Genomic DNA, 25,708 nt, shown 5'->3' with positions numbered 1-25,708 from the left:
TACAGATATTTGAATTAACTTGATTTACATTTGACTATTTGACATAATTTTAGAATTTGTAAACCTCTGTTAATTTTGATTTAGCAGTTTTCTTTTTCTATCTGAGAGCTAATACTTGTGCAGGCCTTTGAAAATCCCAAAAGCCTCTGGCACTTTCTCCATGATCTGTGATAGATAAAATGGCTCTGCAAATAGAAAGGCTTGAAGGACAGGGTATTATTCAAATGTGAATACTTCATTGCATTTAAAAGTAATATGAACATGTAATATACCATTAGGAAGGAAAAAGTACTTTTTAAAGCATTCAAATTAAAAAACAACACACAATAAGCACTGGTTGTTTTGCTTTTAATTAATTAATTTATTAGAGAGAGAGAGAACATTTCAGCCAAGGGAGGGGCAAAGAGAGAGGGAGAGAGAAAATCCTCAAGCCGACTCCCCACTTGGCATGGAGCCCCAGGCAGGGCTCAATCCCAGAACCCTGAGATCATGACCTGAGCCAAAATCAAGAGTTGGACACTTAACTGACTGAGCTACTCAGGTACCCCATAAGAGCTGGTTGTTATATGTAAGTGGTAAGTCACTAAATTCTACACCTGAAACCAATTTTACCATAAATGTCAACTAACTAGAATTTAAACAAAAGCTAGGAGAAAAAAGGGAATACAATAGATAAATGAGTAGAGGGTATGGGAACCTAGAACTGACATAAGCGAAAAATGGAAGATAAAAAAGTTTTTTTGTTCTTTTTAAGAGTTATTTTATTTATTTTTAGAGAGAGTGTGTGTGTGAGCAGGGTGAGGGGCAGCAGAAGATGGAAATATAGAATCTGAAGTAGACTCCCCAATGAGCATGGAGCTCAACACTGAGCCTGATCTCATGATCCTAAGATCATGACGAGCCAAAATCGAGAGTCAGACACTTAACTGATGAGCTAACCAGGAGCCACAAGGTAAAAATGTTTTTTAAATGTTAATAAAATTAAATGAGGAAAAAAGCAAAGCAAAAACATCACACACATCTGAAAGGTCAACATGGGAAACTTTTCAGATTTTATAAGTGTCCTTACACTGATTTTATGGTCAGAAATCAAGTTTAATTAAAAATAAAACTCAGATAAAAAATTTCTTTTAAAGAGGGCAAGTAAAGTAGGACTCAGTTTGGGGTTTTTTCCCTTTTGCTTTTACATGTGTCTTGACTAATTTCATTTTCAACTCATTAATTTAGGAATTGTGAATTATCCATTTATTCATTAAATATTTATTTAACCATGATCGCCCAAAATATAAATAAATGATCATTGTCTTGTGCTGAGTTTTGCTTAATATTTAAACCTGAGGGACTAGCATACAACAATCATTACAGGAAGAAAGATTAAAGCAAAAAGAGAATTTCAGTCTAAATACAATAAATGGATTTTTGACAATATTTTGAGGTTTAATAAGAAGAGTCATTAAGTCAGAGCAATAAAATTTAGAACTTAATCTCTCAAAGAACTCTTAAAAAAACCCAAAATCATCATAAAGGGTGAGCCTTTCCTTTCCCGATGCTTATTTCATGTTAAATTAAAGGGGAGGGGTTAAGATGCCAGAGTAGCTGGGGGACCCTGACGTTGCCTCACCCTCCAAACACAACTAGATCAACATCAGATCATTTTGAACAATGAGGAAATCGATCTGAGGATTAAGGAAGCAATCTGCACAATTGGAGGAAAAGAATATAACAGATGTGAGGTTCAGAAATGTAAACTGGGGGCAAGAAAAGCTGTGGTGCCACAGAGGAGAGGGAACCCTATTCACGGAAAGTCAGGGAAGCAGGAGAGAGAGCAGCATGTAGGATTCAAGCAAGATGCCACAATGTGGGGCTACCCTGGGTTGTACTGAGAGAGAATGCTCCTCATCCTGGAGCATACTTGGAAGAAGGTATATTGCCTGCCTAAGGACAAGAGGCCCACTGGGCACCAGTGTGTAGTCCTAGAATAGAAGGAGACAGAGGTGTATGCACAGGGCAGATAACGTGGTTACAGTTTTTTGCTGTGTTTCACCGTAGACCACAGGCACCTGTGCAGTCATTCAACTGTTTTTCTGAGATACAATGGTGCCAGGCACAGTGCTGTGAGGCTCTTCTCTCAAGGAAGGAATAAGGTCCATGCCTTCCTGGGTTATTAAAGATTTGGAGTTTTGAACCCAGCGGTTGGCCAGAGATAAAACACAGGAGAACTGTGTTTCCCAGATGGCCTGGGCACAGACAGGTTGAGGGCACAGATCTAATGAAAGCCTGAGACACAGCAGGAGAGAATTTTTGGTTTTCTGTGATGGCCTCCTGAACATCAGGGGCTATGGTTCCCTCCACTGGGTCGAGAATCCCGGGTGACACCATCTTCCACCCCTTCCCCCATCAAGCCCACCAGCACAGTCAGACTTCGGAGAGAAACCCAGTGCCTCCAGTGGAAGCTGGTGTCCTTTACACCAAACTCCACCTTCTTCCACACTGCAGGGGCATCTTTACTAGGGCAGGTCTGACTGTGAGCCAGCACATCAGGCCTCTCCCTCAGAAGACCATCACTGGCCCCACCATAGGTACCAAGTCTACTGATCACAGAGCATTCCAAATCAGTAGCTTCAGTTCTGGTGGAAATAGGACCAGGCTTTTTGTTGTTGTTGTTTTCATAATTATTTTTTAAATTTAATTTTATTTCTTTTTTTCTTTGGAATCAGGCTTACAGTTTTTTGTTTATCTGTTTTATCGGTTTGTTTGCTTTTTTGTTCCTTTTCCTTTTCTCTCTTGGATCGGGTTTTTCTCCCTCCAGGCTTACCTTAACAAACAAATCGAAACACACCTAGTTAAAGGTCCAAACATCCCCCATTGTAAGTAAGGAGGAACTCTGCAGAGGACTGCCTCTGGGAAAGAGCACTCAAAATACATTAACAGTGAGCACACAGCACACAACAGAAACACTTTCTGAAGCACCAGGCCCTAGATAGTGTATAACTCCTTAATATAGCATTATTCTCAGGAGCAGGAAACATAACAAGCTTCCATAAGATGCAAAAGACAGAAACCTAGACATAATGACAAGGTGGAGGAATTCTCCACAAAAGAAAGATCTAGAAGAAATCACAGCTAGGGATTTGCTTAAAACAGATATAAGCAATATATATGAACAGGAATTTAGAACAACATTCATAAGAATACTAGCTAGACTTGAAAGAAGAATATAAGACACCAGAGAAACCCTAGCTACAGAGATAAAAGACATAAAAACTAGTCAGGCCAAAATTTTAAAAAATGCTATGACTGAGATGCTGAACTGACTGGATGTAATCACAACAAGGATGGAAGAAGCAGAGGAACAAATAGGTGAAATAGAAGATGTAATTATGGAAAATAATAAAGCTGAAAAGAAGAGGGAAAGAAAACTATCAGATCACAAATATAGACTGAGGGGACTCAGTGATTCCACAAAACACAATAATATCTGTATCATATCGTAGGAGTCCCAGAAGAAGAAGAGCAGGAAAAAAAGTCAGAAAGTTTATTTGGACAAATTACAGCTGAAAACTTCCCTCATATGGGGAAAGAAACAGTCATTCAAGTCCAAAAGACAGAGAATTCCCCTATCAAAATCAACAAAATCAAGACACAGCATAGTAAAATTCACAAAATACAAAGATAAAGAGAAAATTCTCAAAACACCTAGGGACACAAAGCCCTTAATCTACAAGGCTAGACACAGGTTGACAGAAGACCTGTCCACAGAAACTTGGCAGGCCGGAAGAGAGTGGCATGATATATTCAACTTGTTGAATTGGAAAAATATGCAGCCAAAAATACTATATTCAACAAGGATGTCATTCAGAATAGAAGGAGAGATAAAGAGTTTCCAAGACAAGCAAAAACTGAAGGAGTTCGTGAACACTAAACAAGATCTGCAAGATTTATTAAAAGATACCCTTTGAGTAGGAGAGACCAAAAGCAACAAAGACTAGAAGGGAACAGAGACAACCTATAGGAACAGGAACTTTACAGGTAATATAATGGCACTAAATTCCTAACTGTCAATTATTACTCTGAATGTAAATGGACTAAATACTCTAATCAAAAGACATAGTTTTATGAGAATGGGTTAAAAAAAAAAAAAAAAGACCCATCAATATGTTGCTTATAAGAGGCTCATTTTAGACCTAAAGACAACTCCATATTGAAATTCAGTGAGTGGAGAACTATCAATCATGCTAATGGACATCAAAAGAAAGCTGGAGCAGCAATACTTATATCAGACAAACTAGATTTTAAACCAAAGACTGTAATAAGAGATGAAGATAAGCACTATATGATAATAAAGGAGTCTATCCAATAGATCTTAACAACTGTACATTTTTACATCTCCCAACTTGGAGCAGCCAAATATATAAATCAATTAAAACAAACAAAAAGAAACTCATTGATAATATTATGATAATGGCGGGGGACTTTAACAGCCCCACTCACAGCAATGTACAGATCATCTAAGCAGAAGATTGACAAAGAAATAATGGCTTTGAATGACACACTGGACCAGATGGACATCCTAAAGCAGCAGAGTATACATTCTTTTTAAGTGCATATGGAACACTGTCCAGAATACATCACATACTGGGTCACAAATCAGGACAACCAATATAAAAAGACTGAGTCTATATCATGCATATTTTCAGACCACAGCACTATGAAATGTGAAGTCAATCACAAGAAAAAATTTGGAAAGACCATAAAGACATGGAGATTTAAGAATATTCTACTAAAGGGGCACCCGGGTGGCTCAGCCAGTTATGTATCTGCCTTCAGCTCAGGTCATGATCCCAGAGTTCTGGGATGGATCCCCACATTGGGGTCCCTACTCAGTGGGGACTCTGCTTCTCCTTCTTCCTCCAATGCTCCCCTTGCTTATGCTCTCTCACTCTCTCTCTGTAAAATAAATACATAAAATCTTTTTTAAAAAAAGGAACATTCTACTAAAAAATAAATGGGTTAACCAGAAAATTAAAGATAAAATTTTAAAAAATACAAGAAAGCAAATGAAAATGAACACACCATAGTCCAAAACCTTTGGGACACAGTAAAGGTGGTCCTAAGGGAAGTATATAACAATATAGGCCTTCCTCAACAAGAAGTCTCAAATACACAACTTAACGTTACACCTAAAGAAACTAGAAAAAGAACAGCAAATAAGCCTAAACCTATCAGAAGAAGAGAAATAATTAAGATTAGAGCAGAAATAAATGACAGAGATTTTAAAAACCCAGTAGAACAAATCAACAAGACTAAAAGTTGGTTTTTTGAAAGAATTAAAAAAACTGATATAATCCTAGCCAGACTTATCAAAAAGAAAAAAGAAAGGACCCAAGTAGATAAAATCACAAATGAAAGAGGAGAGACTGTAATCAACACAGCAGAAATACAAATAATTAGAATTTTATGAGTAATTACATGCCAACAAATTGGGTAATCTGGAAGACATGCATATATAGGAGCATATAAATCATGAAAACTGAAACACAAAGAAATAGAAGATTTGAGCAGACCCATAACCAGTAAAGAAACTGAATCAGTAATGAAGGTCTCCCAACAAACAAGAGTCCAGCACTGGATGGCTTCCCAAAGGAATTCTACCAAACATATAAAGAAGAATTAATACGTATTCTTCTGAAGCTCTTCCAAAAAAAAAAATGGAAGTGGAAAGAAAACTTCTCAACTTATTCTATGTGCCCATCATTATCTTGATTACAAAACCAGACAAAGACCCCACTAAAAAGGAGAATTATGGGCTAAAATCCCCGATGAACATGGAGGCAAAAATTCCCAATAAGATACTAACTAGTTAATCAAATCCAACAGTGCATTAAAAGGATTATTCACCACAATCAAGTGGGATTCATTTCTGGGCTGCAGGGGGTGTTTCACTATCTGAAAATCAACATGATGCAACACATTAATAGAAGAAAGAAAAAGAACAACATGATCCTCTCAGTAGGTGCAGAAAAAGCATTTGACAAAATACAGCATCTGCTCTTGGTACACACCCTAAAGAAATTAGGGATAAAGGAAACATATTTCAATATCATAAAAGCTATATATGAAAAGCCCATAGTAAATATCATTCTCAACAGGGGAAAAACAACTTAGAGCAAACAAAAACTTTGTTTTCCCCTAAGGTCAGGAACATATCAGGGATGTCCACTCTTACCACTGTTGTTCAATATAGTACTGGAAGTCCTAGCCTCAGAAATCAGACAATGAAAAGAAATAAAGGCATCCAAATCAGCAAGGAAGAAATCAAACTTTCATTATTTGAAGATTAATGACACTCTATGTAAAAAACCCAAAGACTCCACCAGAAAATTGCTAGAACTCATACATGAATTCAACAAAGTTGCAAGATACAAAATAAATATAAAGAAATTTGCATTTCTATACATTAATCACGAAGCAGCAGAAAGAGATATCAAGGAATCAATCTCATTTATAATTGCACCAAAAACCATAAGATACCTAGGAATAAACCTAACAAAGAGGTAAAAGTTATGTATGCTGAAAACAATAGAACACTTATGAAAGAAATTGAAGAAGACACAAAGAAATGGAAAAATATTCCATGCTCATAGATTTGAAGAACAAATACTATTAAAATGTCTAACTGGACAAAGCAATCTGCACATTCGATGCAATCTTGATCAAAATAACACCAGCATTTTTCACAGAACTGGAACAATCATAAAATTTGTATGAAGCCAGAAAAGACCCTGAATAGCCAAGGTAATGTTGAAAAAGAAAATCAAACTGGGAGGCATCAAGCCGTATTACAAAGCTGTAATCATCAAGATAGTATGGTACTGGCACAAAAACAAACACATTAGTCAATGGAACAGAACAGAGAACTCAGAAATGGACTCTTAACTGTATTACCAACTAATTTGCAACAAAGCAGGAAAGAACATCCAGTGGAAAAAAGACAGTTTCTCTAACAAATGGTGTTGGAAAAACTGGACAGTGACATGCAGAAGAATAAAACTGGCTCACTGTATTACATCATACACAAAAATAAATTCAAAATGGATGAAAGACCTAAATGTAAGACAGGAAACCATTAAAATACTAGAGCAGAACACAGGGAGCAACCTCTTTGACCTCGGCTGCAGGGACTGATTACCAGACATGTCTCTAGAGGCAAGGGAAACAAAAGCAAAATGAACTATTGGGACTTCATCAAGATAAAAAGCTTCTGCACAGTGAAGGAAACAATCAACAGAACTAAAAGGGAACCTATGGAATGGAAGAAGATATTTGCAAATGACATATTGAATAAGGGCTAATATCCAGAATCTATAAGGAACTAGTCAAAATCAACACCCTGAAAATAAACAATCCAATTAAGAAAGGGGCAGAAGACGTGAACAGGTATTTCTCCAAAGAAGACATAAAAATGGCCAACAGACATGTGAAAATATGCTCAGCATCGCTCAGCATTCGGGAAATACAAATCAAAACCACAAGGAGATACCACCTCACATCTATCAAAATGGCAAAAATTAACAACTCAGGAAACAACAGATGTTGGCAAGGATGCAGGGATAAGGAAACCATCACACTCTTTTGTTGGGAACGTAAACGTAAACGATGCAGGGATAAGGAAACCATCACACTCTTTTGTTGGGAACGTAAACCATCACACTCTTTTGTTTTCCACTCTGGAAAACAGTATAGAGTTTCCTCAAAAAGTTAAAAATTCAACTACCCTATGACCCAGCAAATGCATTACTAGATAATTACCCAAAGCATACAAAAATGCTGATTCAAAGGGACACATGCATCCCAGTGTTTACAGCAGCACTATCAAACACAGCCAAATTATGGAAAGAGATCAAATGTCCATTGACTGATGAATGTATAGAGAAGATGTAGTATAGATAGACAGACAGACAGACAGACAGATATAGTGGAATATTACTCAGCCATCAGAAAAGAATGAGATCTTTTCATTTGTGACAATTTGGATGGAACAGAGAATACTATGCTAAGTGAATTAAGTCAGCCAGAGAAAGACAAATACCATATGATTTCACTCATAAGTGGAATTTAAGAAACAAAACAAGAGGAACATAGTGGGAGGGAAGGAAAAATATTAAAATTAGATAAAAACAGAGGAGGAGGCAAACCCTAAAAGATCCTAACTATTAAGAACAAACTGAAGATTGCTAGAGGGGAGGCAGGTAGGGGGATGCACTAAATGGGTGATGGGCTTTAAGGAGGGCACTTGTTGGGATGAGCACTGGGTGTTGTATGTAAGTGATGAGTCATTAAATTCTACTCCTAAAACCAATACTACACTATATGTTAACTAAACTGAATTAAAATTTAAAAAATTTAAAATACCAAAAATTATCTCACTATTTATTATTACTGATTCTACTTTTCAGTTAACCTTTCTGTTAGTCTGAGGTTTTCTTTTACAGTATAATGGATTTATAGGAAATACTATATTTAACCAAAAGAATTTAAAGTTTGTCACAAAAGCAATTTTAGAGGGAGGTCATGATTATCTTTTACTGAGCAGGGAGCAAACTTCTTGGCTATATCTGCAACAGGACATATTCATCCCTTTTATCATTTCTTTTTCTTTGAATTGATTCACAGATTTAAAAATAAAAACTCTACTTATAGCCAATAATCCTCCTTTTTTATTCAAGTAATCTCTATATGACACAGTAGTATGCCCATTTTGAATCTTTTCACTCTGTAAGATTGCATGGATACTGCCCTATCTTACAAACATTTAGATATGTTAATTTAAAAATCCTTAAACTTTGACAGTTTATTTTCAAATAAAAAAATGAAGAAAACGTATTTATTTGACCAAAGCTACTCAAAAAATCTTTTATAAGCAGCTGTTATGCAGCAACATGATGAAATTTACAAAGTTATTGTCAGTATCCTAAAGAAATTTATAATCTTAGGAGTTCAGACATTCATTTTTTTCCTGATATGATTAAAAACTAAAGGCACTCCATAAGCCACCATGAAATGGGTCCCCTTAGCCTTCAAAGAGCACTTAAAATTTTAATACTCCTGTATTATTCTATTGCCTTGTATTTGCTTTTAAGGTTATATTTAAATTGATGAAAGTTACAGAAACGTTCATTATTCTTAAGAGCAAACGAAACTCTGCATTGCAGTCGGCCTGCTCATCCATAATTCAGAATCCCAGCCTAAAACATTATGCTCAAACAAGCACAAATATTGGCAAAGGTGAAATATTGAACTGCTACAGTAGCAGCTAAATCACGAAGCAATCTGTGTGTGCTTCAATTCCCTAGCAGTAGAAATAAAAATTAAAAGCAGAAAAACAGTCAACAATTATGGTTGCAAACCAAATAAGCAAGAGAGCAAAGCCAAGTTGCCGCTATTCAAAGCTACATGATTTTTATTAGTTATACACAGATCTGACATGACAAGACAACGGGGGGGGGGGGCATTAGTTGCTTGGATTATCACTCTAAGCAAAGAAAAGGGGATTCTAGAAGAATGTTCTTATGGATTTGAACTTTGCAAACAGCAACTCTGATTCTATTTAAGGTAACAGATTTTTCCTCAAACACATTTCCTCATTTGTCACAATTATCTGGGCAATAATGCCAGTCCTCCGTTTATTAGCACCACAGTCACTGGGTTGGAGGTTCTAGCAGGCAAGAAGAATCACTAAATACTTTTGACAGAAAACAGGTCTCTTCTGTCCAGGCAGGTTGTTTCTTGTTTGGACTCCAAGCATCAGTAGGATACACAATGAGGAGTGAGATGCACGGGAGACACAGACCTAGCCAGCTGAATCAGCACAAGTAACCCAGCAGATCGATATGCTGACAGATAGAGCCACCAGATCTCTTTCACTTCTACAATGTGTTTCCACCTCTGTAGGCTAGACCCGTTGCATCTTAGGGCAGTGCAGACCTTATACTCTGTTGTCATTGATAACATATATATATATATGTTTTATATATATATATATATATATATACATACAAAATAACTGATGCTAAAAACTAATGATAAATATCTAGTGCTCATTAATTGTGTCTTCTATTGAATGATTAAAGTTTATTGTTCTAGTTAGATAGTCTTTGACATGTTATAATTCATTCTTTTACTAGAAAGGGGAAAGTAATACAGTGAGTATAGTCACTTTATTATATAATAAAATTACTAGTTTTAGTTGGCATGTAATATATAAAACCATTAACATTTGTTCTCAAGTCTGCATGGCTAGAAAAAATTGCAACAAATTATCAAGCTTATGCCTCCTAATCCACTTTTCTTCCATGACCATTTGAACACCTCACCAGATGACACTATTTATGATTTTTAAAGGAACTTTTATCATCATCTCACTGATCTTGAAACAATCCAGAGTGAGAACAGAGCACATTTTAAAAATAGGGTCCCCAAATGCCCAGATGTTACATAGGACATTCACTGTCACAGTCCAGATTTGGGAGGGGAGTGGGGCTCCAGTGTTTTCCCCCACTCCACATACCTTTCAAGAAAAACCACTTATCTATATATTACAGAAAATAATAAAACACTAAGGCATCAGTCCTCTTATGCCAACCACTACCTTAGTAAAAAGAATTTCATTTGAATCAAAATAAGAATAAAGAGTAAGGGGCGCCTGGGTGGCTCAGTGGGTTAAGCCTCTGCCTTCGGCTCAGGTCATGATCCCAGGGTCCTGGGATCGAGCCCCGCGTCGGGCTCTCTGCTCAACAGGGCGCTTGCTTCCTCCTCTCTTTCTGCCTGCCTCTCTGCCTACTTGTGATCTCCGTCTGTCAAATAAATAAATAAAATCTTAAAAAATAAATAAATAAAGAGTAAGCTATTCATAAAATTATAATCTGATTCTGAATTTTTTTCAAATTTAGTCTCTACAATTTTGTTTTATTGTGTGTGTATGTGTGTGTATACATATATGTCATCCAGAGAATTTTCACATTAAATAGACTCAAAGGAAAATCTGCTTTATTACCTAATTATCTCCCCCACAGTTTTATAAGGGACTTGCTAGGCTCCTTCCTATCATTTCATAAATGAGGTCACTGAGGCACAAAATGGTTCAGGAATTTGTGCCCAGGAAGCAGCAAAGACACAGACAGAAAAATGGAACTCTACGTTCTGAATTCAATCTCCCCAAATAAAGATGTACAACTTCAGTTGGAGACCCTTGGCATTGTGTAGACCCAATCAGAGGGCTTTGGGGTTTTTTTTTGCTTTGTTTTGTTTTGTTTTTTAGCCTACTGAGGAGGTCTGTGCCCACATATTCAGCAAGGATCTGATCTTTCATCCCACCAGGCTCTTTCTGGCATGACAATGAGGTCTTCCAGCAATAAATGTGAAACAAGCATCACTGGAACTAAAGCATCAAAAATCAGCCCAAGACAATCAACCCAAAATGAGCAGGATCCTTGTGATTACAGAAGTTTCAGTGAAATTCGTGGTCCCTGGTCAGACATGAAGAAACTCCCTGGCTTTCTCTAGCTGAGAGCATGCCCTGGGCTGTGAATATCCACAGTCTTCATCTGTATTTGAAAGTCAAGAGTCCTTCACTGGAAATGACCGCTATGCACATCAAATACCTTGTAAAACTGAGAAAGTGGGACTATTAGAGATTTTTATGATGGCTGTGGTGCGAAATCACAGTGATCACTTGCTGGAAAGACTCGAAAAACAACAAGCCAAGTGTAGCATTACCTTTAAGCTCTCTTGACAAAGACTAGAAGAGAACCGTGTTAAATCTGGCTATTTTTGCCTCTAAAAATATACTTCTGAAGCTGGGGAGAGGCAGCATTAGGATGGTGACAAGGAAGGGATATTTTCATACGCTGACAGATGATTATTTCCATGGTTTAAGGAATATACATGTTTAAATGCATGTCTGATTCACAATGACTTTATTAATTGCATAATTTATTCATTACAGAATTAATCCATAAGCTGCCAGGACATTTCAGGGCTAATTCTCTTCTAGAACATCATGTGCTGTTAGAGAAAAAACAGCGGTGGGGAATGTGGTTCCCGTCGCCACGCTGCCCCTCACTGTTAGTCTTGTCATGTCACAGACCCTCTGGGCCTCACTGCCTCATTTTCCTTAAAGACTTTCTAGATCTCGTAGAGCTTTCTAGTTGGGATAAGTAAACTACTGTTGACTTATTTGGCCAGCGTGTATAATCTCTGTCACCATCATCGTAACCTTGTGCACGGTCACAGTGGGGAATCGTCCTTGGTGACTGAAGGGCAGTTTGACCATCACTGGATTCCCAACAGGCCACTGACTAACCGTCAAGGTCACACTAATGCAGACACCAAGCTAAACAGAGAGCTCGATCTTTGTCTTTTTGCAACATGAAAAAGACAGCACCTGGAAAGAGCAGGGACTAGTCTGAAAAGGCTAGGAAAAGAGACATCACCTTTTGATTCCTTGTAGTCTCCTAAAATGGAAATAAAGTGCAAGCACATTGAAAAGACCCTGAGTGAAGCTGGTATTTGAACTTTAACGTGTACTTAAAAATACAAAACCGGTCTCGACCGCTCTGCCCCTTACCTTGCAGTCTTTGCATCACGTTGGCAATGTCCCGAGGAGACCGTGAGGCCGTCCTAGAAGCCGCCATGGTGCTTCCTGCAGCAGGACACTCTGACCAGGGTCTCTTGCCCCAGGGCGCAGGCGCAGCACACCACTCAGGGAAACATGCCCGGGCTCCCTGGGTCTATAGGGTCGCACGTGAATCCCACTGCAGCGAGCGAGGGGGCAGCGCTTCCAAAGACCGGACCCCTTTTTCTTTTCCTTCTTTTATTTTAAGACTGTTCTGTTAAGTGAACTCAGGTACCTGGAAAACAAACATAAAAGGTACGATATTTTTTTAAAAATCTACATAGATCCCCCTAATGTTAAAAAGAAAACTATTGCTCTTCAGTTTTAATAGATGACTCATTACCAAGTGAAACATGTAGAAAGTACTTGGCAAATGCTAGGAGTCTTTAGATCTGACAAAGTACAGGAGACATATATAAAAAGATAGGTTTCCTTATTACATGTTTTCTTTTTTTTTTTTTTTTAAGATTTTATTTATTTATTTATTTGAGGAGAGACAGAGGGCAGGAGTGGGGGGGGGAGGGCAGAGGAGGAGGGAGAAGCAGACTCCCTGCTGAGCTGGCAGCATGACCTTGGGCTGGATCCCAGGACTCTGAGATCATGACCTGACCTGACCTGAGCCAAAGGCAGACGCCCCTTCCATGTTTTCTTTTTAAACTATAATTTCTCCATCGATCTATGAAAGTGAATGTATTATGAAGTCAAAACAGGGAGTCCTATTTCTCAATATTCCCAAGTTCTCCCATCAATGCTATTTCAGCCTGCTTTGTACATTTATTTTGCTGTTTCATTTGTACACTTTCCAGGAATGAGATTAAATCTTAGCTTCTAGATGAGCACTGAGTAAGGCACAGAATTGCTGAATCACTATATTGCACTCCTGAAACCAATGTAATACTGTATGTTAACTACCCTAGAATTAAAATTTAAAAATAAAAATAAAAATAACAAGATAATCTTAACTTCTAATAACAATTTGATGAATTAAAACAGTAAAAATGTGGGGCGCCTGGGTGGCTCAGTGGGTTAAAGCCTCTGCCTTCGGCTCAGGTCGTGATCCCAGGGTCCTGGGATCGAGCCCCGCATCGGGCTCTCTGCTCCGTGGGGAGCCTGCTTCCTCCTCTGCCTGCCTCTCTGCTTACTTGTGATTTCTCTCTGTCAAATAAATAAATAAAATCTTTAAAAAAAAAAAAACAGTAAAAATGTAAAAGTATATCATTCTAACAACATCAGTTTCAAATATTCTGTTTTTAGTAGTCAAAATGAATTTGATTTAGCTACTTTTCTTCCTATACAGAAAGACTCTAAAGTAGGTTGAAGGCTAAGGTTTTGGGGAGTGGGGGTGGCCTGCACAGAGAAGCCATAACCCTTGTACCGTCTTCCTGAATTCTCTATTTTGGTCAAGTTTAAGTCATCATTCTGGATTGAGCAAGGAGAAATAGAGACAGGAGAGTAGTTGATGAAAACTTCATACTGAGAGACATTTACTTTTTTTTTCTTTTTACAATTTTTAAAAATTAACATATAATGTATTATTTGCTCCAGGGGTACAGGTCTGTGAATCATCAGGCTTACACACTTCACAGCACTCACCATAGCACAGACCCTCCCCAATGTCCATAACTCAACCACCCTCTCCCTACCCACCCTCTTTCCCCACAACCCTCAGTTTGTTTTGTGAGATTGGGAGTCTCTTATGGTTTGAGAGACATTTACTCTTAATAAAGATTTCCTAACTCTAGTGTTAGTTGAAGAGAAGGCTTTGCTATGGAGAGGAGAAATAATGAAGAAAGGAGAGGAGGGTGAAGAGGGACCAGGGAAAGAAGCTTAACCAAGGGGCCACACTAAGGTGGCCCATGTGAGATGACACTTTATTACAACTCACACTGCATCTCTGCCTGAGGAGGATGAAGGTAAAGAAAAAGGATGGGGCTGGGGTAGGGGAAGATGGTAAAGGCAAACCTGTCAAGGAAACACATACACGTGGGATGGTCCACCTGCCAGAAGGAAAAAAAGAGACCAAAAGGAGTCTAGGAGTGTTATCAAAAATGATATTGTAACCTGACCATATGGTCATACAAGCAATATCATTTATGAGAGATTGGTTACGTAACAAAATATAATTACAAACTATAATTGATTTTTAAATGGCATGATTAAAACTGGTATGCATTGGCATCTGGTTGGCATGCATGAAGGCAAAGCTGATACTACCTGTTTTAGAATACTATATCCAAAAGGATGCAAAACATTGCATATGGCGGCTTCCTTGTGTGCAAAACCATCAGAGAGGTATATGGAGCAAGAAAGGATATACTGGTCTCTGAGCAAGTTAGGGTGAAGTGGTGTAGTGAACAGCCCTAATGGGCGAGAAGACCCAGACCAACTTCTCTAGGTTCCTTGAAAAGATATTTGGTAGAAGGAGGACCCAATACCTGTGAGCTTCTGGGCTAGAGAGGTGACTCACAGTGGGTAGCTTTCTAAGGGATTCTCAGAGGATAAATAATTACTTATGGCTAGCCTATCATGTATCAAGGCCTTTAGCCCTATTGGAATTATGTGTCCATTAGCAGCCTTCATCTCCTGGGGGAAAATATTCCACTTGCCCACATGCAAAATCCACCATAATTTGGAGACTAGTAAATAGCGGGAAGTGCCTAAAATCTTACAAATGGCTCCTTTAAACTAATAGAAAGTTAAGTTCTCCAAATGCAAGAATACAACTTTCTGAACTCTAGCTAGCTAGCTAACTACATATATATACTAAATAGTGATGAAGGAAGAAATTCATCTTAACTCAGCTATCCCAAGCCAGCCCCTGCCCAGCACTGGAGTTCATGAAAGATGTGGCTCCTACTATCAATCAAGAATTATAGAATTAAAGAAGATTTCTCTAAGTCACTGCATTACAGATCACCATGTTTCTTCCTTCTTCTAGTTCACAATCATACTACACAATAGATTAATTTTTAACTCTTTCTCCTCCTCTTTTGTCGGTATATATGAGATACATATATCAAGTATTTGAAACATATTTGATATATATATACATCATATATATACCTATCTTTTGAACTCAGAATTTCTTTGCTTATGTCCAACTGCAGGTTACGTATCCAGTCTTACTTCTACAGTATAACAAATGTGTTCTGATGTCAGAGCTCAAAGCTGGTGGTCCCAAGATGAATATGACATGGATTCTATTTTTTGAGGAGCTTTGAACATAGTGGAAGATACAATATAGAAGAAAATAATAGAACAATGTCATGAGCAAGTGCCAATGTAGAGGTGAAAAATGCAAAGGATGGGATTTAAACCAATAAGAAGGTTCCGCAAAAATGTCTTGGCAGGGTCTTTGTAAACAAGTTGGAGCTAGTCCGGAGAAAAATATGAAAGCACAGGCCAGTCAGAGTGAATAGCTCAAGCCAAGTCATGGACACAAGAAACGGCATGATTCTATGTGGGATTCCCAATAGGGAGATCATGAAGGACTCTACCAGGTGACATTCTGGAGCTGAGGCTGGAGAAGGAGGTAGCACCGATGGTTGAGGGCCCTGTGTGCTATGCTCAGAAACTTGGTCCTGATTCTCTGGAAGGCAACAGCAAACCACTGAGGGATTTTAAGCTGAAAGTGCCCAAGTATAATTTAGATTATTCTAGATACAGTTTTTAAGGGTGTGTTTGAAGAAGACAAGACTGAAAGATTCAGAAAGTTCAGTTAGGAAAGTATCTGAGGAGTCAAGATAGGAGATGATGACAGACTGAAACAAGACAGTGAGTGAGTAGAAGACAAAATCTTTAAATCGTTAGGAGGTAAAATGTGCAGGACTTGGTGACTGATCAGGGAGGGGAGCTAGGAAGCAGTTGGTAGGGTTCTCCAAGTGTCTGAAAAGACTCTCGGGATTCTGACTTGAGGGTCTGTGGGCCATGGCGCCATCAACTGAGCTTAGCAGCCTGGAGGCCTATGCGGGTTTTACTTCCAACACTCTTCACCTTATACATTCCTATCCTTGCTAAACAACTTTCCCCCACCCCTGTGTGGGGCACTGTCAGCTGAGCAGACCCAAAGGATCCCTAAACACCTGACCCAGGACCCACACTCAGCTTGAAGCTGTCCCTAAACACTCCAGTATAGACTCAGCACTAACAATCTATATGATTATAAATATGATTTGTCTTTTACTCATCACTGTGGTTAGCCTCAACTCTAAGTAGACAGCGAGCATTCTGCAGGCATAGAGTCTATAACTCGCTTTGTTTTAACATCCCCACCATCGATACCAAGTACATCCCTAAAAACATGCTAAGCCCTTGATCTATACGTTCTTAGAGTCAACTTCATAATACTTTCCCTCGATGAGAGAACCCCCAGAAAACTTCTTCCTCTTCACTGCAAAAGAAGTTAATGCAATATCCTTCCTTTTTCAGACATAAGATAAAATATTTGCTTTCATCATTCATGTATACATACATTCCCTCCATTGTGAAATTATGATATCTTGTTTTTTTACTGATACTTTCACTTAAAGGGACATATATAAAAAATTTCAAATTAATAAAACAAATATAAAAGGAGACTGGGGATTAGAAGATTTGAGTTCTAGGTTTAGCTCTGTTCCAATCGGCTGGGTGAGTTTGAGCTGGTTGTCTGTGTGGAGGTCCTCAACAATCCCCCTATCACAGGGGATGTGGTACCTATGGGACATGCACATACTGTGGACTAAGAAAGATCTGGAACAGAGTCTAAATTATGTCCATATGACCTTAAGAAAAGTTAACTTTCCTGAACACTTATTTCTTAATCTGTAAAGTGAAGTTATTTTATTGCCAATTCAGTTTGATTTTATCCTGCATAAGTTATATATTTTTTAAAGATTTTATTTATTTATTTTTAAGAATGAGAGAGAGAGTGCACATACTCCAGCACAAGAGGGCTGAGGGGGGTGGAGGGGGGCAGAGGGAGAAGCAGACTCCCTGCTAAGCAGGGAGCTTGTTGATATAGGACTTGATCCCAAGATGTTAGGATCGTGACCTGAGCCAAAGGCAGCTGCTTAACCAACCGAGCCACCCAGGCACCCTGTATAGTTAGATTTTAAAAGATCAATATGTAATATTCTTAGCAGATCACTTGGCATGTAACAGAATTCCATCAAATATATGGTTTCCATTTTCCTTCTCCTGGCCTCAGTTTCTCCAATATGCAATATGTGAAGTGGGTCCAACATGGAGAGACGCTCTCCAGTGTGCTTGTCAGTTGCAAAGTCAATGGCAGCATAGGTGACAGCTGAAATAATGACTCGTACAAGGTCATAAGAGCTTGAAATTCACTCCTGGAAGTGACAGATTACCTAGCAGTGATCTGGTTGTGGGCAGGACCTAAGAGCCAGAACATCAGAGGAAGGTCCAGCACCATCAACAAGCTCCCCGTCTTCAGGGAAATTTAAAAGGTGTTTCATAGGTGCAGGAGATTGTGGGCAGTGGTGCGGTGGGGACGGCTCCTGTACTGGGACAGAAAGGGAAGATCAGGTAGACATTGATAGATTGTGACCAATGAACAGTCTCCAGCACGATCTCCAAATCCTTCCAGGAGAAGGAACTAGAAACCCACTGCAGCTAAGTACATCCACCACAGCTAGCAGAGAATTAAGAGCCCAGTGCTTATTTCACACATCAAAAATGTATGGAGAAACTATTCATAAAGGACAATGGTACTGAGGAAATAGCAATGAACAAGACAGATAAACCCTTCTTCCAGCTTACCTATTAGAGGGGGAGATGTTATCAATAATACTACAACAAAGTAGGGTGAGTTCTGTCCATGGAACTGTGTGAGCAAATTGAATGCCCAATCGATGACCACTGCTGCTGCACTGATTGTGCAGAAAGCAGGAGGAATGGATGCTGTCTGCTCTGGGCGGCGGGGGGGGGGGGGGGGGGTTCTCTTATCTGAACCATACACTCTTCTAGCAGCACCTGTGGAAAGCTCTGGAGCAAATCATCAAATCTCAAATCATCAAATTTGCTGACCTCAAATCAGCAAATCATCAAAACTCAACTCCAGTCTCCAGTCTCTAAGCAAAATGGACAACAGGCTGCCAGAAGAGTTTCCTGTTTGTGCTCCTAAAAAGAAATGCATGAAGAAAACACTGGGAAGAACACAGTGAGGCCCCAAGAACACATGGTAAAGTAATGCAACTACAATTTTAGGTATTGGGAAACTACAGCAGAAAATTGCAAATCCTGTGACCACCAGAGATGATGTGCTTCATTTCTACCTGAAAACAATGGGCTGAGAGCATAAAACACCGCATCAGAGCAGAACAAAATATAAATATTACTAAGGTAGATGTGTAAATATGTATAAGGATAAGACCCCTATTAAAAATCGTTATTAAACAAAAATTAAAAAGCCAACAAATACACCTCCACCCCCTTACATCTAAGTTCTTTGCTGGAGTGAGTCACATGAAGTGTCTAATTTTAAATTTAATTATTGTTTTCTTGCATTCATCCTTTAGCAATGGTACTAATTAATAAACACTAAGATGGCTAAGCAGTAGGGAAGGAGATGGACATCTGGAGTTATATAAATACACGACTAAAGTATGTGTACGGGTTATCAGTGAACAGTACTGTGAATTATTCATTATTATGAGCTGTACAGGGTAACAAGTAAGAATCAGCCCTTTTTCTGGGAGAACAAAAATGTAAACAAGTAAGCAAAAGACAAAGTACAGAGCTGATCAACATGATGGATACGATGTGTCATGGTTCCACACTTTTTGGTAAGCTTGGAGGATAAATCAGACCCCAAGGTATCAGCTACCTTTCTCCCCTACTTCGCTAGAGTATATATATCCGCCTGCCAAACACTAGCTCTGGCTGGATTAGATCACAAGGAAGGGCACCTACAACACATCTAAGAGGAGGAGAAATGCAGATTCCCTCCCAGGAGCCCTTGGGAACCACGTGACAGTCACAGACAGGCCATGGGTGTGGCTGCAGCATCTAGAACTGAGAAAACGTTACCAACCTTGCCTAGCCGAGGGCTTCCTACATCCTGTTCAGTTACACCTCCTTTCATTTCCAAGAAGCTGTGTGTGCTGCAGACTTCTCAGAGAGCCTGTCCTGCACATTGAACTACAAGCCATTCTTGAAAGAGTCTGACCCATAAACTGCTTTTTCCCACCCCTTGCTCCCCTGCAAGAGGAAGGAATCAAGTGACAAGAATTTTTATATGGGGACAGTGAGAACAGGAACAAGCCAGTTTCTGAAAAAATCACTAGTTAAGAAAGATAAAAATGAGTCTATGATGATAATAGCGAATATTATCAAAAGCTAGCAATATGACTATCTGAGTCAGTCTGAAGCCATGCCTTTATCTTCAGCATGAAACGTATTAAGTTAGCATTGATCTGGTACATTTTGTTCTAAATTTGCCACAAAGTAAGGAACAGGCTCAAAAACACAAGAAACAAACAGCTATGTGTATTTATTACCTTGTTCAGGCAATATTAGGAACTTTCTACCCATACTATTTCTTTTTCATCAAGCGTCTGAAAGAAAAATCTTCATGACTAAGAATTAGATCAGCCTTTTGTACAGATGTGGGTCATATTAATGATTGTTGTTTAACTGAAAATTACTACATTGTCTCTTGCACAAGTCTGGCTTTGGTAAACAAGTGCTTCCTTCAGTAAAAGCGCTCAGATGAAGACAAAAAATATAGACACTCAAGAAGAGAAAAATAATTCGCTTAGAACTTTCTTGGAACGTTCACGGAAGACTGTCGGATACATACAGGTTTTCCACCCCAAACTGAAAAGCTCAGAGATGAACATTCCAGGATGCTAATCCTGGTTTCACGGCTGATGTTTCTCCGCAGGCTGGGCCTGAACTTGCAGCCTCCAAGCTCTTGGTACCCCGGGGCAGCACACCCAACCCGGTTACCAGAAGGGCTTTCTTTGCTTAGCGGCTGAGAACTGCTTTATTCCTCACTGTTTTTCTGCCCTTTGCCATGCACCTGCCGCCCTGTGAACCACCATTTCACAGCACTCCTTAGGCAGCCCTGCAACATCTCCGTCTGAAACCTTCTTTCCCGAGAGGAGATCAAAGTTCTCTTGCCCTCTAGCGAAGGCTCCTCCTGGAAGCAATTGCAGGGCGACACCCCAGCAGTCTGAAGCCCCGGCCTCCGCGGCGTCGTCAAGCCCTGGGCCGTGCTACCCGCTTCCCCTCCCCCCCAGCCCTTCCTAAAATAGTCGAGGGTGGAGGAAGGGAGGCTCCTAGAATTTGCCCAACGCCCTGCATCTCCCATCTGATAGTAGCAACAGTACCGACCATCACAAGACGGTGGCTGCCTTTTGCTTCTGCATCACGGGAGCCCAAAAGAAGTGTCACAATCCGAGAGGGGGATATTAATAGGGATATCTACGTACGAGCTGCGGGGAGGACGCTCTCCACCTCCTTATCTCCTCATCCCGGAGTATCAGACACGTACACACACCATCACCACCACCATCACCGCCCTCTCCCTCCCATTAAGCACGCACAACCCCAACGTGCAAGTACAAACTTGCTTACAATTTGCAATTTGTTCGGCTTGCACCCACACTCATATTCTCGCGCTCGCTCTCTCCCTCCTTCCTTTCTCTCTCTCTCTCTCTCTCTCTCTCTCTCTCTCTCTCTCTCTCTCTCTTCCTTCTTTCCTTTTACCTTCACTCTCCCGGGCTCGTCCAGGTTCCCGGCAGCGAAGCGAGCGCACGGCCGGCGGCGGGCTCGGGGAGCTCTGGCTCGGCTTGCAGGGCTGCGGGGAGCCGGGCCGCCCTGGTTACGGAGTACGACGCGCCGGCCGGCTCCCTGCCCGCGGCAGAGCCGCAGCCGCGCTCCCCCGGGCCGCTCGCGCGCTCGCTCACTCCTGCACCCAGCTGCTCGGCGACTCTGCCCTCCCTCTGCAATCGAGTCCTCCCCTCGTATGCACCCTGAGGTTTTAGGCCTCCCCCCTCCACTCTCCCCCGCCCCCTGCACTGAAGCTCCTTGCGGAGGTCGGCCAGGCGGGCTCAACACCCCCCCCCCCCGCCACCACCCCGCCGGCAGCCTGCGGGTCCTACCCCCTGCGCCGCCACACCCCTCCCCGGCCCCGCGCCCCGCGCCGGGAACCCCGCGCCGGTTTCCAGGATGAGCGGGTCCCTAGAAGAGCCGGGGGCGGGGGCCTGGAGGCTCTCTCAGAGGCTTTCCCTACCTCCTGGAGATGCACGGCCTCCGGCGCTTCTCCACAGCTGCAGACCTGAGCCCTGACCCACCCTCTGGCGGAACCTTTCTACGGGGTCCACCTCCGGGGGGAGAGGAGGAGAAGGAACGACCGAGGACGCCGGGGCAGAGATGCGCTGCACTAGCCGCCAACTTTCGCCCGGGGTTCCCACTGCCCGCTTGACCTTTCTAAGCAGAACCTATCTTGAAAGGCTGGGGAGGTTCCCTGATGGTCCCAGGAAGGAAGTGATGCAGTTCTGCGAGGACATTGAGCACACTCCTTTCAAATCAACTTCCAAAAAGATCCTAACAGCTGACCTTTTGGCTGTCAGATCAGTTGCAAACAATTTGGGGGAAAGTGGTGAGACTATAGACTTTGTTGTTGTTTATAAAGCTCAGATTTCCTGAGAAGTCTCTTGACATCTTAGTTCTATTTATTCCTGGTTATTCATGAAGATGATGCTTCAGAACCACCTTCGGTTTCTTAAGACGCCCTGCACGCATGCAACACATTGGGAGCCGTTTGTCTTTTTCACAAGTCCTTCGCGTTGTGGAGAGGAGATCCTGGTGTTGCCTAGTAGCGTTCAGCGGAATCTATTTTGTTGTGGTTTTATGGTCTCCAAGCAAAGTCAAACACAGTCTCCCTTCCCCAACAAAGCAGCGCAAGTCGAACAGGATTATGGCAACCAAAATAATGAAAGCTGTGTTGCAAGAATCAAATTCTTAATCTGTCGAAACAGTTTTCCATTCTCTAAATTTGCTAAATGGAGGGGCCGTCTTTGCTTCCTGCCTTTCCCTCACTTGCTGTCAACACTCCATGATTTAACTGTGCATTTTCTTCAAACTCCTTTTTCTTCCAGATCTCATCAAAACAACAATTTCTGAAAGGAATCCGGTAAACCAATCTGATGTGCTCTTTTTCCTTGTATTTTCATTTTTTGTAGACCAAAGAATGAATCTCTAATGGCTGAATTTGTTACACCAGGAAGTTAAGCCTGGAGAGGGCGCTGTTTGGGGGACTCACTCTCAATGTACACCCTCCATCTGCCTCAGGGTGACACTTATTGGATACCCAGAGCTTTTTGTGGAGAAAACCGGGAAGATCCGAGTCATTCCAGATAGCACCCTCTTCCTGTGTGGTCATGAGACTGGGTTCCAGACTTCCAGGCCTGCCACTCAAGAGGAAAGGATCAGACTCCATTCCCCCTCTCAGTCTCCATCTTTATAAAGCCAATTCACCCAGAAGGCTTTTGAAGACAGAATAAGGTATTTTACAAACTCAATGCTCTGTGTATCAAGCAGTTGCTTTCTTAGTGGCCATACTTGTAAATTCTAGGACTGAAACATTGTTCCCATCAAGTGAAACTCCCTTATGAGACACAGTCCTCCTAGGCTCAGGAGGAGCCTGGAGGCTGGGCTTTCAGGCTAGTCCTGGTTGTCTGAAGAGCTGACCTTCCACTCTCAGCTCGTCTCCACCCCCTGCACAAGGCCAAAGCATGTTACAGACGTTGGGAAAAGGCTTGTCTTTCTCCTAGCCCCCATCTCAGGGGAGGTTTGTTGTAGCCTCTATTATTCACCAACTGTTGTTTGAACACCCACTCTATGCCTGATGTACTGTGTCTACAGGGGCAGACAAAACCTGCCCTAGTTCCTGCCTTCACAGAGCTTACCGTATGATTGGGAACAGCCATTCATCAGAGAGCCACAGCAATAATTATAAAACCCCAACCTCCAAGAAGAGACACATGTTATGAGAGCCTTTGGTGAATTAGTTAATAATTTTGGCGAATTAGTTTAATGACCAGAAAGACTGCTAGGAAGGGCAGGAGATGTAAGGTGCAGTGCGGACGAGCACTCGAGACAAAGGGAAGGGCATAAGCAAAGGCTCTACAGAAGAGAAGTACATGGTGCATTGGAGGAAGGGGGGAGGTCCATCTGCAGAAGAGACAGCAAGGGGAGGGAGGCAGCTTCGGGGACAGTGGGCCCCATGAGGCTCACGGGGGATGAGGGACAGACTAGGCAGGCCTGAAAGACCAGCCTGAATCAATGCCTCTTCACACGAAGCCATGAAAGTGTTTTTAGTAGGTCATGCAACATGATCAGATTCATGTTTTGAAATGTTCCCTTTTGGCTATAATATGAAAACAGATCAGAGATGGGACCAAATGGGTACAGGTGGATCATTTAGGAAGCGACTATAGTAATCCTTTAGGAGGATTATAGTGTTCATAACTAGAGAGATGGTGGTGGAAATGGTGGATGGATTTGAGGGGAGCTCAGTGGGTAACATCTATGGGACATAAGGCCATGTGCGGCCGAAGGAAGTCAGAATAGTATAATGGTCAGTCTCGGATTTGGTACAAGAAAGCCCTGGGCGTGGATCAATCTCCATCATTAGCTACTCATGTGATTTTTCGCTAGAAATTTAACCTCTCACAAGTTCAGATTTTATAAACCCATAATGGGGGTTATAACCGTATATCTCATTCACAGGGCCATTGTGAGGACTAAATGGACTGACACCTGGAAAGCACTTCATACTTCAGTGCCTGGCATGTGGCCAGGAAATGCAATGTAATAACGCATCACTAGTATAGTTACAGGAACTGTACTGAAGTTGGCGAATGAAGGGAAAACAGTCTCTCCACTTTGCAACAAGCTGATTGGGTTAGGATACCAGTTCCTAAGAGCCGAAAAATGTAACCACAGGACCATCACAGGCTGAGAGACAGCTGTTGGGGTAGCAATTTCCACTTTCCTCCTGTACCAAGCTGAAGGTCAGTCCTTCTCATCTGTCCTCTCTTCCTACTCTTTCAGTTTACATAGAGACCCATTCTCATCCAGCAGGGCAGCTTTCTCCGTTAACAGGAGGGCTAACAAACAGCTAACAACCCCCCACACTGGTTTCAGTTTAGCTTTACCCCAATGCCTGCATCACCGTACTCTTAAGGATTTGTAAATTTAGAGTTCTAGTGCCCATTCAAAATCAGCAAATAATCATTTTTTCTATCATTTCTCTTTTATGTAATCATATTAATACTAAGGCAGAAACTTGCCATAATTAAAATATGTTCTTTATCAAAAGGATCAGCCTTAGGGTCTTACTAGAGGTGTATCGTTATGGCTAGAGAACATGTGCAACCCAAAACTGGATTTTCATTTCCACCTCCCTCCTTTAGTCTTAAGCTTCTTCAAAACACGCTTCTATTCACAGAGCAGGGAAATTCTATTAAAAAAAAAAAAAAACCCTCTCTTATTTCTTAAAGTTCAAGAGACTTAACAAATCAGTCAGTTCTGGTCTGATTGAATTTTAAGAGATTGGCAGCCCCTTACTAGGTAATTTCTGCTGGTGGAGTCTGCTAACAAGAGATAAAGGACAAACCAGGGAGGAAAGGCTCACTTCTGCCAGCAAGAAAGCCTCAGAAAGATTTGGGGTTCAAAGTATTAAGCTCAACCAAGTCCTCCAAAAGTCCTTTTCCCCAATTCACAGGGCCCACTTATCACTGTAACAAGCCTCACTTTCACATAAGAGACCTAGCAAGGCTTTGCATGCATCTTGCATTATAAAGTTGTAGGCTATAGCAACAGACCTTGGGTCTGATTTTTGGTTATATCAACAATACAGCAAGTATAAGGGTCTTAGAAGATTTCTGGGTCTTTGGCCATGCCTTGATCCAAGACCGTAAAGTTCTTGGGCTTATCATGTTCTTTCGTATGGTCTCTATTATAGTCTGAAGGAGCTGACATGCTGCATGCATAGTTGTCTAGTTCTCTTTCCTATTCTACAGC

At 40.9% G+C, this 25,708-nt stretch overlaps 1 protein-coding gene across 15 annotated transcripts in view; it reads right to left on the bottom strand.

The window, feature by feature from the left end:
* SYNE1 (spectrin repeat containing nuclear envelope protein 1) overlaps positions 1 to 22,121 on the bottom strand; it is a 465,519-nt gene extending 443,398 nt beyond the window's left edge. For 11 of the 15 annotated variants that reach the window (XM_059176732.1, XM_059176741.1, XM_059176734.1 and 8 more), the window contains exons 1-2: positions 21,912 to 22,120; positions 12,626 to 12,908 (exon numbers count right to left, since the gene is read on the bottom strand). In XM_059176732.1, the coding sequence (XP_059032715.1) occupies positions 12,626 to 12,692 (67 nt within the window). In that variant the 5' untranslated portion in view covers positions 12,693 to 12,908; positions 21,912 to 22,120. Of the gene's footprint in view, positions 1 to 12,625; positions 12,909 to 21,385; positions 21,617 to 21,911 lie in introns of those variants that run through there. The other 4 variants (XM_059176745.1, XM_059176748.1, XM_059176749.1 and 1 more) reach the window with 2 other exon arrangements.
* Positions 22,122 to 25,708: the final 3,587 nt, after the last annotated feature.

The sequence above is a fragment of the Mustela lutreola genome, chromosome 6 (genome assembly GCF_030435805.1).
Source record: "Mustela lutreola isolate mMusLut2 chromosome 6, mMusLut2.pri, whole genome shotgun sequence".
NCBI lineage: Eukaryota > Metazoa > Chordata > Mammalia > Carnivora > Mustelidae > Mustela > Mustela lutreola.
This window is presented reverse-complemented; position numbering and strand designations above follow the sequence as displayed.